This window comes from Cloeon dipterum, chromosome 4 (assembly GCF_949628265.1).
Source record: "Cloeon dipterum chromosome 4, ieCloDipt1.1, whole genome shotgun sequence".
NCBI classification, from domain to species: domain Eukaryota; kingdom Metazoa; phylum Arthropoda; class Insecta; order Ephemeroptera; family Baetidae; genus Cloeon; species Cloeon dipterum.
This window is the reverse complement of record NC_088789.1, coordinates 12,325,685-12,339,213: the sequence shown is the minus strand read 5'-3', so window position 1 is coordinate 12,339,213 and position 13,529 is coordinate 12,325,685. Positions and strand designations below refer to the sequence as shown.

The 13,529-nt window shown below is 44.5% G+C and overlaps 1 protein-coding gene across 10 annotated transcripts in view; it reads left to right on the top strand.

Moving 5' to 3' along the window:
• LOC135942077 (kin of IRRE-like protein 2) overlaps positions 1 to 13,529 on the top strand; it is a 160,992-nt gene that overhangs the window by 96,967 nt on the left and 50,496 nt on the right. For all 10 annotated transcript variants that reach the window (XR_010575045.1, XM_065488003.1, XM_065488000.1 and 7 more), the window contains exons 2-3: positions 4,762 to 4,895; positions 12,035 to 12,251. Coding sequence is in view for 9 of the 10 variants with exons in the window: in XM_065488003.1 (XP_065344075.1) it covers positions 4,762 to 4,895; positions 12,035 to 12,251 (351 nt within the window). In the remaining variant the exon portion in view is untranslated. The remainder of the gene's footprint in view (positions 1 to 4,761; positions 4,896 to 12,034; positions 12,252 to 13,529) is intronic.

The window sequence follows — 13,529 nt, the reverse complement described above, 5'->3', positions numbered from 1 at the left end:
CGAGAGTTGTAAATTGGAAAATAAATAAACAAATACGAGCTTGGGAAATTTCGCCCAAAAAGTAGAGAGCGTGATGAGGGCGAAAAAAGATTGTTCGTTTTGGAGACGCGCGACAGGAAATATGATATGAAGAAGAAAGGAAAATCGTCTTTCAGCAGGGAAAAGGGCGACGTGACGGAAAAAAGGAAAGAGTGGCACAAGCTTCTTCGCATTATTTGTACGACGTAACAAAAGCGAGATTTATTTTCTCTTGATGTGACTCGTTATTGGATAAAGTGACGCAGAGAAGCGCATGAAAAGGAAGGCTCGTTCGTTCGCTTTGCTCTCGTTCGTCGCGTGGATAAACAGAACGAAATCAGAGGGAAAATTTAGACGCGTAAGATCGAGTGCGAGCAAGAGCCGCCTTATTTCCTTTTCATCAACTTGATACCGCAGCCGCCTCGCGTGTAAGAAAGCTGCGAGGTGACTCTTGGCAAAACAAGCGTGTCTTTTGTTACCACTGTCGTCAGTCTGATATGCAGGCGACGCTGCCATTAAATTCGTTATTTGCTGACGGCGATTGTTTTGCCTTTCGAACCAGGTTTACCGTCCACAACTTGATGCCTCTGGCGGTATCAACAGGGAAACCTTAGCATTTCCTTGAAAACGGGTACCTGTTTATTCAAGGAAAATCAGCTTAAAGAGAAGGTAGAAGACAATATTTTGCGGGGAGGAAGGGGAAGTTTGCTCTTAATTTAGAACGTTTCCTCGGCTGGCGACAAACTGTGGCCAGATTTACAATTAGAGCCAAAGTAAATGTTGATGGCACACATTCGGCACGAAATAAGCCGTCCGTCCACCTGCAAAGCAGCCCAACGAAACTGCCCCCACAAGACGTTGCCGGCGAACTCGCAGCTCGGCCCTAATGATGCGCAATAAAACAATAGCGACCGCCTCTTCAGGCAACGAAAATTGCCCGGCCATTTATACCGGCTGCGAAAAGGGGGAAAAGCGGCAGCCTGGGTGGTTAATAAGACGTCGGATTCGGTGGCGGCAACGGGTCCTTCTGGCAACCAGCCCTAACGCGCACGATACAGACCACGTTAATCATTCCGGTAATTGCAACAAGTCACTTTAATCAATCATTCGGCGGCCGTACCAAGAGCAGCACGCCCTAATTTTTTCTCTCGCCTGTATCGTCGTATTCGCCGCCGCCGCACCCGACGGGGCCCTTTCCACTGCGGTCGACCAATTTGTCCAAGAGGGATGGCTTGATTGCAAAAAGTGCCCGTGTCGGTACTTTTCAAGATTAAACTACGCGTCTCCTGGCGCACGTTTCACGGCCCGAACGCAGTAATAAATCAGAATTAAGGCGGACCGGAAGTGCGGCGGCTTTTTGCGCACATTAACGAGACAAAAATTAATTAGCCTTCGTGACCGCCGAGCTCTTCGAATTAATTACTGATAAAGTGTTGAAGCCATGCTTTCTCCGAAGTTGTCGGCCCTGGGAAAAATGTTCTGGGGCGACAAGTCCACTTTTTTCTCATTTATGAATCAAGAAATTGCGATCAGAAACAAGCCTTTCCGAGAGTGTCGCCGGGCACACACATACACCGCATTATTTTTTACTGCAACTCAGCACAAACCCTGTGGAAAATTGAGTGCGGAGCTGCCGCTTTTTCGGATGCAGACCCTTTAATTAGCGGTTATACAAGTCATATTTCACGAAATATCGCGTCGGCCGAGATGGAGCGGGCCGATTGGCCGAGCAAAACCTATTAACCGGCGTCCCCTAGTTACGCACGGGACCTTTTCCTTTTTTTTAATCTGCAATCGGGCGGGTTATTCATGTCGCGGTCGCCGCGAGCTCCATTATGTGGCAGAAACGTAGTCGATAGTCATCGCCGCCCACTCCCCATTCACCGGCCGAAGTAATTATTATTTTCCAAAGGTGTAATAATCTCTCTATTGTGAACGAGCAAATAATAATGTGCACCAAGCATAAGGTGCCAGCTTAAACTGATAAGCCCCCGGCGCGGAACAATGAAGTTGTCTTATATTGCCGCCGTCGACTCTATGATTACGTGCGCCAGGGTACGTGTGTATGTGTGAACGCTGAGCACATAGGTACACGTACGTGGAATACGCGTGTGCAACTTAATATTTGCGCATTAGGCGGGGTGCGTGTGGTTAATTATAAGTAGACAGGCCAAATTAACTGTCGACTGCGCTGTGCAAATTGAGACGTCGAGAGCCGGCAAGCTCTCCTTACGCTTATTGAAACTGCCGGCTCTGAAATTGGCTGCAAATTGTCAAGGGCCTTTCGGCGACCATGTGCTTAGTAAACTCTAATTGCTAATACAATCGTGGTCAAGGTCTAGATAAAAGGAGAGCCTCTTAATGATTAAAATTTTGTTGAAAACGTGATCACGCCGGATTGCTCAAGTCAATACGAAAATTGTTTCTCTAGTAATTTTACAATTGAAAATTTTTTTAGCCCCAAACAAGCAAGAAAGCTGGCAACTTTATGTAACCTTTTAAATAAAAATCATGCGTTATCATGCTATTTTCACATATTTAAGCCAACTTTATACAGTCATTTAAAATTTACTCATTTTTGTTTAAATTTATAGATGCAACTATCTCATGTACAAATTCCACTTTAGGTGTAATCAGACAAATTTCGATGAACATTTTATTATTCTAGTTAAATTAGAATAAATTTAAATGCTGTTTTCGACACTGACAAGTTTGATTAATTAACTGGAAGTTGTGGTGACCTTGCTGACAGCAAATAAAATGATTTAAATAACAGTAAATTTCAAAAATGAACTCGTCAGGTCAAAATGTGATATTCCTGTTAAATATGAACATTTAATTCACTTGTTTTCCGTTTGACGGGGGAACCGTTTGATTAGCATACACAAATAAATTATAATTTGCATGCAAACGGTCTCGTTTGTGCTGCTAAATGGTGCAAACGGTCTCTCTGATCAGAGCAAACAAATGGTTGGCTTGCAGCGAGCACCTAATTCAAAAGGTTTCGAGCCGAATTGCGCACTGGTGCATATAAAGCGGTGGTGTACACGGACACACACACACGCGCGGCATGCATGCTGTTTTTCGCGTTTTACGGCCGATTTGCATGATGGCCGAGTGTGTTTGCTAGGCGAGAGATGAGAGTAGTGCGTCAGAAATAACATCAGCAGAAAACTCCCCAGACGCTCATTTCGCGGAGCAATATTAAATATCGCGGTCGGCGAATGTCTTGTCATTGCAGAAGTGGCTCATTTGGACTGCAAAAAGCTGCCTCGCGCACAACGCAATAAAACAAAATTGTGACAGCCGGCCTGTAAAATACGATGCACACACGCTCCTCACTCACTCACACACATAGTTCATCGCGTGTTTTAAAATTTAAATGGTGCCGCTTTTGATGAGCGCGCCGCCAGATGAAAAAGTGTAAAAACGCAGCGAGCACTTTATCATCAAACACATACACACACGTGTACAGACGCGCGCGCCTCTTTCACACATGCACGCCAGATCGTAAATGCTCCTTTAATTACATTTTGCAGCGAGCCTCACATTGGCCATATTACGGTTGGTGAATTTCAAAGAGTGGTAATTTTTTTGGCGAAACACGCTCGCCGTCGTGCGCAAAAGGAGTCACAAAATGAATTTACATTTCCTTGCAAAGGCAGTCTCTAAATGGCTTGGATCGCTCGGGCGGAACATGCCAAAATTCGAGAGAGACACACATTTTTTTCAAATCCTTTCACCACCACGCAGCTGCCATATGCAGATATGCTTTTAAAAGCACTACATAACACACTTTTCGCCCCGCAAAATCTAAACCGAGGGTGGGTACACTACACACCCACCCCATTTTTCCCGCCAGCCTTGAAACTTGTAGCTGCGGTGTTTAGCATTGAATAATGCATTTATGCCGCTGCCGCGACTAATGCGATTATTGCCATTCAAGGCGAATTCTCGCCGCGCTCATAGCTCTCGGTAATTGCCGCAGCCACCATCTACATGAAATCGAGTTAGGGCGAAGACTTGATTAAGAAGTAGTGTGTGTTCCTCCACACAATGATTACTCTCCAGGCGTACATAGCATGCCGTTGTTCCCGGACTTACTTACTTACTTACTTAGTCGGTCATACTTGCGCAAACCCCGGAGGCTTTCTCGTTCGCCGTCTTGTCGTCGCCGTTGGAAATTAAATGGATGAATATTAATTCTAGAAATGTGCGGATATAAATTTAATGTAATATCGTACACGACGGGGATAACTTTTCCCTTACAAAAAGCTGATGGAGGATAATTGAATCTCATGAATAAATCGTAATTGAAAAATGGCTGAGTGGGCAAAATCAAGTAAATGCATAAACAGGAGGAGTTATAGTGTCGCACAACATGAATGGCTCTAAACTCGTATAAATGCCAGAATTTCCGTGTAGAGTGACAAAGTAGACGCCAAAAATAGACACCTCGCTGCAAAAGGCAATTTAGTAAACAGCATCCGATTCCATCGCAATGCAAAGCGAGATTTCACTCGCGGCTGAGAGAGAGAGAGAGAAACGAGTTAGAGAGACAGTCGCTGACTACGTGGTGTTTTGTTGCCTCGGCGTGCGGCTGCAAGCGGGCGGGCTTTTGTGCTCCCACCCGACTTCCTATGCTCTCTTGTAATCTGATTTTGAATTATCTCAAATGGCAATTTGATGGAATTGCTCGCAGTCGGCAGCGGGTCTAAAATCGTTTCTCGCTTTGTGTTTCAGGCGCGAGTTGGGCGGCGGTCCAGCGCTTCGACAGGCAGCCGCAATACACTGAAGTCAACCCCGGAGAGGATGCCAAGCTCACGTGCACCCTGCACCACAGGAAGGGACACTGTTCGTGGCAGAAAGACGGAAAGGTGAGCTCGTTAGACTTTGTTTGTGTGCGCTACAATTGCATGCTTTCGGCATCGCTGATAAGGCGACGTTCCTTTCCGTTGCTTTAATTAATAGGTACGCAGCACCTGGTTGCCTGTGAAAGCTTCCATTTCTGTTTCACACCCATTTTAAAAACTATTCTATAAATTCAGCCCATAATTCTTGAAATGGTGGACCACAATAGGGAAAGACCAGAAAAATTTAGCTTAAAAAAGGTTGTGTAACTTATAACTTACTCTCTTTTTGTTTGTTTCATTTAAGTTTCTAACTAACGATTTTTAAAATTACCTGTTGTTCAAGGACACAATTCTCTGTTACATACACTAAAAATGTCTGTGGCATTCTTATTTGTTTTAATTAAAAATATAAATTTTTAATTTGACAAAGAGACTTCTTTTCGTCGACAATTTTTACACTTTATATTAATCTGTTTTTTATATTTTTTTTAATTCAAACTAATGTTTGCATTGCTAAAAATTATTCGCTATCGGAAGTTTAAAAATATTCAAATTGGCAGATAGTATGTAGTATGTTATTTACAGCTCAAATAAAAAAGCCTCTTCTTGGCGTATGCAATCTTTAGAAATGCATTCCATAACATCTTTTTCAAGAAAGGAATTGAGCAGATCTGCCATTGATTTTTTTTTTTTGCTCTTTTTATCCCTGTCCGAGGACCGGAGGGCCGGGAAGGGCGCGCACTGCACTAGCACGAATGCTGAAACCCGGGTCCCAATAACACCGCGAACGGATAACATGGGCGCACCAGGCCGCACAGGGACCCAGCCCACTGAAGGGCCACTTGCCTCCGCACCGAGGACTGAATTGAAACGCTAGACATTCGTCCCGTGAAGCCAAATCACGCATGCTGGAAAGGTGCAAACCAGCAAGTAGCGAGTCGGCGCCGCTGCGCCTCCCAGCCCGTTGAGCAAATTGAGCATTTCGAGTCACTAAACTAACCACTTTTTGCCATCTCTGACATTGGGTAGCCAGTATTAGATTTACAAACTGCTCAAATACCTCACATTGCTTTGACACTCCTGAGAGTGCCTTAACAATGCAAGCCAACGGGCTGATGGATAAAATTGCATTGTACATGCAATGAGGAATAATTTGCGTTAGTAAATATACCAATTGAATTACAAGCTGACAGTGTAAGCGAAAAATTTTGAATTGCAAACAAAACAGAAAAAGTACCGTGCACGATTAATTAATCTGGCGCCCCCGACCGAGCCGGGTCATTAAAATTCATGCTCGACAAGTGCACAAGAGAAAAGTGCTTGCTCCACCGCCTGTAACGAGACTCTCGCGTGCTCGAATTCCATCAAGAGAGCCGCCGCCTACATGCCAGGAATATAATTTCTCGATAAATTTCGCCGGAGATGACGGTGGAGATGAGGACGACCAGCGTCTTTCCAGCAGCGCTCGTCATCAGCAAGCCGATTCCAATTTGGAAAACAACAAACGCGCCCGCAACGCAAACACTCGCCGAGTATACACAACACTGCACAAACGCCACTGCGGCGGAATCGATGAAAAATTCGCAAACACCATTCCCGATAAAGCTCATGAATAAACTAAAAAAGCACAGCTGCGCGATGCGAAATGATTTTCATTTGCGAGAGAGAACTATAGTATTTTAAATATCCACCACCAGTTCAATTTACATAATTATTTGTAAAATTTTTGCTCCTAGAGAGGAATAAAGTTAATGTACTATTTTCCGTGCTCTACATTGGCAAAAACTGTTATCTATGCTTTCTAGGAATGGTCTTTTCTGTTATTCCACCGGTCGGGCTATCCTGGCCAGCCGGGTTGAGCGCAAAGTAAGCACTCTCCGCTATCATTTCTGCGCCCATTAAGACGAGGAATATTCATAAGAGCGACACGCCCTCCGCAAGAAGCGATAGGCCGCGCAGTCTGTACGCATTGCAGAGTAATGATGTTACATAGAAGAGCGCGCGCGAAAGTTAGTATAAAATAAAACGATTAAAATGTAGCGAGAGCAATCGTTGCCGAGTGCCGCTTCAACTCTCATCGCGCCGGTTTGCATTCAAAAGAGCTGGCCGCGCTGAATTGAAAATTCCGACGCCCCATCGAAAATCCGCCTCTTTTTGCGTTTTTTGATTCGCTCCTCATTGCGGATGCAAGCCTGTGTCGACATTTTTCGTGTATTTTTATCTGCAAATTATTCAAATTCGACGCGGCAACACCACTCGTTAATTTTTATTGAGGAAGCCTGTGCGAAAAACTCCTCCCCGTGCTGCACTTGGCGCGCACCGACTAATGAGCGGATGCTGTCGCCACTCGGACACCCTCACGTTCATTTAAATTGCGAATTTACGATTCTACCCTTTTTCACCTGCCCATGCCGTAAACCTTTATGAGATTTTCTGATGGACACACTTCACCGCTGATCCAAAAACGGAATCATTTATCATTTTTACTCACAAGTTTAAATGTCCACTAGAGCTAAACTTTGTTTCCGTGTGAAAGCTCTAAATGTTCAAATAAAAATGTACAGCTTTGACTACTACTGGTTGTTGGTAAAATCTTTGAGAGGGATAAAGGTGGCATATAACTTGTTAAATGTGATACATAACAGATGCTTAAAAGATGCGACCTTACCAATTATTAACATCCAAGAGGTAAAATGCTCAAAATGTTGGGCAAAGTATTAAATTGTTATCCCCTCTGAATGACATCTAATTATGTAGGAGTCCATGATAGAATATCTCAACTCCAATCAGAAGTAATAATTCCAGCGAGACTAGAATAAAGTCTTCTTGTCGATATGATACATGATTAGTGTGTTCCCTTTCTACAGTATTGCAGCGGCCAATATAATATTGTCCCCCACTACAATTTATTTTAGTCGCCACCTCCTTGCGCCCTGAGGTGAAGAGGTGGTCATTCTGTACAGAGCCGCAGAGACGGCGAGACGCGAGCTTCCCAATAAATATATGAGTGTAAAGAAATGAGTTGTATAATTAATGTCGAGATTGGTCCCACGTGAGTGTCAACTTATCATTAATTACTTTACGTAATTCTCCCTTTTACACTCGCCCTTCTGGCAGTGGTGGAGACTCGAGGACACAGCTGCCCCAACGGCCCATTCGGCAATAGGGGTTTGCTAGTGCCCGGCTTCTGGCAACGCTTAGCGGCCAGTAGAAGCTAGAGTTAGCTAAATTAGCGGAAGCCCCCATTTGGGGCAACCGCCAGGCTTAAACAGGCTATTTTCTCAGGCTCAGGCGCCCATTTGGCGCCAAAGCCGTTGTGACACGGCAAGAACTTAGTTCTCCTTAATTATCCCTAGACAACCGTGTCACAGTATAGAAGGCGATATTTTTTTTAAACAAGTTTTAGAACAATTTAAATTACTAACTTGATTACTAACTTGATTCCGTTAAATTTCCAAAATTCATCAACATCTTCACGAGTCAATTCCAAGTCAGCTGAAAGATCAGATTAGATACCGCATAAATTCACGAGTTTCAGCGGGTTGTTCGCTAGCACTACAAATGCCTTATTTCTCCTAATGTGATTTTCTTGACTGTAAATGAAATAATATGACCTGTTTGGAGAAATAAAAACGAATTGATCGATTGATTCAATTGGACACCGTCATGTGCCGCACAAGTTTTCATGTTAATTTTTATATAATATATGCTTTAATTTGAATTTTTACTGGCTGGCAACTCTGCTTGGCACAAGGTTTCCAGTGCATTGACCAAGAGTTGCAATGTAATGTGCATTACTGTACCGAACTTTTTTTGCGGTATTGCCGAAGGATTTGGATTAATCCACGCTTTGTATGCAGCATTTAATCGCATCCTTGGCACACACTCTTCTTAATTTGCGAGCGCTAGAAATTGTGGTTTATAGCTGGAAACAATCTGGCAAATAACATGGCACGGCGGCGTCAGTCGGCGCGTTAAAAATTCCTCTTCTCGGGAATAATAAAGTTGAGTGCACGTCGGCATCATTTAATTCCGCGGGCATGCACGCATCCTCTCGCAGAGCGAATAATTCCCGGGCAATGCGCGCGCGTCGCGTAATGGCGCACATTTGTACGAGCAGTCAGCAGGAAATCTAGTTTTTGCGGCCGTTTGTTTATCTGCGCGTTGCTAGCCGTGAATGATTCCTGCGCGACGCTTATTATTACGCGACGAGACGACTTTTAAGCCGCGCTGCAAACAACTTTTCTCATTACCCCGGAAGGCGCGGCTAAAGAAGACGGATATTTATGCATTACTCTAATTTCCCTCGACTTCGCAATTGGGTCGGCGGGGTCGTCAGCAGGAAAACTGCATCATTGTTCATTGCGCACGCGGCGGAGGCGGTAGTGGTCGTTTTCGAATATTTATGCGCCGCTCAAGCGTGTGCTGCAGCCGCTCGGAGCGGTTCTTTTGATGTGACCTCCTGCGCGCACCAGGCCTCGGGGTCGCACGACAGTCAGGCAGCAAAAGTATGCCCCCGTATTAAGCGCATTTCCATGCCGAAAGGAACGGGATGAAATAAATGATGAGCCAGAGTGAAAGCCCTAAACAACCCGGCCGGTCCTGCCGCTTCTCGCCGGCCGCGCATAACTCCCTTTTCAGAGCCACTCTCGCCAGTTAGCAACCTACCAGCAAAAAGCGCACGCAGAATGAGCGGGAGCGTAAGAGAGGCACCTTTTTAATATTTTTAAGGTCCTTGCAGAGAGAGTAAGTTTGCTTAAAATATAATACACTTAGCGTATAAAAATACGCGTCAAGTAAACTTTTTAACGAGTTTTACATCATCATACTCTCTCGGCGCTAATTAAATGCCATAAATCCGCTCAGCAGACGCGGGCCCGGTTTCTCTCCAGGCAAAACTTGAATGCTCAGCAGACTCGGCAGCCGAGAAACGAGGTGAGACGATAAAATTGCAAGGTGGCGTAAAAAATTAATAAATTTCTGCATGCATGATTTTTTTTGCCCGCCGTGCGTAAGGCTCGTCCGCCGGCGCGCCCGTCGACCCGCCTGCAATTTGCTTAGTCGAGTGTGAGCTGAAGGGGTTGTGTTTCCACATGCAGAAGTGGGCGTGGCAGCTGTCACTTTTTGCGCGGTCTTAATCCGCAATCCATCATGCAAGATGATAACACACTTTTTCTCCGACGCCCGCTGCAAAGTTGCCGCTTGGCTTTATTATTGCCAACGCTTCTCGAATTTGTTTCAACAGGCGCAAAGCTATTTTGCTCTTCCAACTCGTGAATGGTGCTTTTTTGCCGCATCGTTTAATTTTTGGCTCCAAAAACTGACACAACAACGACTCCTCTTCTTTGAATTCGCGGCGTTGTGCAGATGAATTTTGCCGAGGCTTGAAATTATTCTCGTCTGTTTTGCAGAGTGAATGGTAATCAGTTTCTTTTGTCAGAGGAAGAGCTTATACTTCTTCCCTTCATGCACGGAAGAATAAAAACTCAAATTTTCACAAACAAGGGATGAACTCACTAAAGGCCTTAAAGGAGACTTTGTTAGATAGAAAAGCCAGGAGCTTGAAAAGAGGAAGGAAATAATATTTTGGCTTCAAGCGCTTCAAGGAAAAAGTGTAATCTTAATGAATACTTGACCCAATTTCGCCTACGCAATCTAGGTTGATGTAACTCCAAATGCAATCATCATTAAGGTATGATTTTCAGTTGCAGCTTCGATACACATTTTCCTTGAACATCCTCCGATTTCATCCTTAGAGCGGCGATATTGCCGCGAACTTGAATTTATTGCTAGAAGGCAAATCAGATTTTCCAAGAACGTGAGTTTGCTCCCCTCCGCTCACGCGATCGTCTGCCTGGAATATTTGCTGATGAAATAAAGGCGATGGATAGGTCGGCACAAAAGGCCTGTCTAACGCACTTCGACAATAAACACTCAGCCTCGATATATTGTGCGCCGGCGTCGACAAAAGATTCAATTTTGCATGTGACTAGTTCAGCTGATGGGATACATTGTGCTCGGTCGAGTCGGTCGGTCGCGCTGCATTATGCAGCCGCGATAGGCACGTCAGTGTGGCGCGTTGCATAATTTCCAACTCTGCAGGCGTCCTCCGCCGATGAACAGAGGCCAAGAGAAAATCAAGTCGGCGGGAGAATTCCTTCATAAATACATACAGGATGTGAAAAATTTTACTCTCTGTCTGGATGAGGGGTTGCCCGGCGAGGAAAAACGTACAGAAGTACGAAGGGGTGGCGGCGGCGAATAGGGCATTATTCTGATTCCAAAGTAATTTGGTTAAGACTAACTCCTTCTCTCAGCTCTGCTCTCCGTCGACTAAGCAACTCTAGCTGCCACTGCGAACTTTAATAATAAAAGTCGGAGCGAGCAGGCAAGATAAACTGAAAAAAGCTTCTGGAATTTTATTAAAGGAAACTTCTGTCATTTACCATATTAAAAGCAGAATCGTAATAAAGTTTATAAACAACTTTCATTTACATTTTGAGCAAGGAGAAAGTTGTCGGAATAATTTGTTTACCACTTATTTCTGCTCGCTAATTTGAATTTTCGTCCAATTATGATGGATTAATAAAAAGGATCAAATTACTATATCGAAGCCAAGAAATTCCCATTTTTTGCAGACTGAAGAATCCTTAAATAAAATAAGGATGGTAGATTATCCTCACGATATGAGAGGTTTCAGAGGACGACAATTAAAATCATTGTGCATTTTTCGGCTTTAGCACCTTTAGTGAGCTCCGATTTGAACTGATTGCCAGAAGAATGTGCCAACAATTAATCTAGATTTACAACAATCAAAATTAAGTTATAACCAGTTGATTTAAAACTCGGTTTTCAACTGCAAATCTTCCAAAATTCAGTTGAGAACTCACGAAAATTTTAGCTTTGACCAATTTTAAGAGAGTTTTTGTTTAACTGTAACTAATTAAAAAGTTCTTCAATTTTTATTGATACTATAGAACATTTTTCTCATTCTGCCTAAACTTCCTACCATGCTTACCACACCAGCCGTTGCTTTTTAATAATGTATGTACTCGCATTCTTTCAGGAAATCTTCTCTTTTTTACATTTAATTGCTTCAAAACTTTCAATAAATTACTTCAGTTTAAGATCTCATTTTTAAAATTCACATTTCTTTGTTTCAGCCCGTTGGAATGTACCCGCGCAAGTACGAGTGGGTGGCCGGTGGAGCCGCAATGGGCCCCGGCGGCCCTATGCCTCCACCCGGCGGTGACTGCAGCATATGGGTGCGTAGTGCCACCATCGAGTTCGACGACGGCGAATGGGAGTGCCAGGTGACCGCCTCAGACTTCGCATCCCAGGACGCGCTCACTTCCAACCCAGTCAAACTCGTCGTCAGGGGTGAGTATAAAAAAATTAACGAGCTTTCAGCTGCCTCACTGCTGCTGGGCTCTTTCAGTCTATATTTCCTACGCTGGAATGATTTCCGAAACGGCAGCTTGATTTTCGTCGGATGGGCAGTCAAAGCAAAAGCGGCGCAACAGTAATTAAGAAATTCCTGAGAGACTTTTTTGCTACCCAAGGTGCAAACGGGCTGAAATACGCGCATAGTTCAACTTCTGATTCAATTACAGTTCGATTGACTGGTTTGATCGTCGGCCAGTAATTGGAAAATTGCGAGCACGCTTATTAATGAAACGAGCCAAGAGACGTGTTTTGCACGTATCTCAGACGGCGTAAATCACGGAAGTTTAAAACAAACTTGGCGGCACCCTCTTCCTCGTGCAAGACATTATCTAAAAAGCGCTGGATTACATTGTCACATACTCACGTCAGTATAAGAATTCCGCCTTTCGCGTGAGAAGCAGTTGCATTCATCGCCAGCCCCTTTAGTTGCAACAACAATTACGATAATTTCCAGAGGGGCGGGTTGTTACTGTTTGTTGCAACGCTTGCGATGAGAGGGAATTTTTAATCTTCATAAATGAGCCGTGGCGCAAAAATAAAATGCAGCGCCGCTGGAAGTATAAAAAACACGGACGAGTACACTTTCGGCATTTTAATGCTGCAGCCCGGTGTGTGTTTTTAACATTTTTACTACGCCGCTCGTAAATTATGAAGCGGTTCGCTGTTTTACTGTGGCGTGCGGGGAGAATTTGTTTCTCTCTCGCGAGAGAATAGCGGCCGGGGCACAATTAGAGTAAATTGCCACGATTTTAAAGCGGATTTGCCAGGTTGCTGACCGAGCAGCCGGCTCACTTCATCATCCACCACTCGGCGGGAACAATGTCGACGGGCGCTGGCGCGCGCACGCTGACGACGCTCGAATGCACCTCCAATTTTCTCGGCACAATGAGGGAAACCTGGCTTCTTCCTCGGCTCCTTCGCCGCCTCGGTCGTCATAATGCCAGCGCGACAACGGCGAACGCCAAATCTTCCGTTTGTCAGAGGTGAAATGGAGAAAAGCTGTTCCTTCTCTACGGCGTGCAAATCTGTTCACGGCGGTGTAATCGGCTCCACCACCGCCACTGCCGGATGTTATCGCTTCAGCTTTTTATTCTGCAAATAGGTCGTAAACGAGGTGTGCAGCTCGGCATTTGTGGTACTGACTGAGAGATGGAGTTGTTTGTTTCAACGTGCATGCTAAGGTCGGAAACGTTTTAATTCAACCTCTTTATA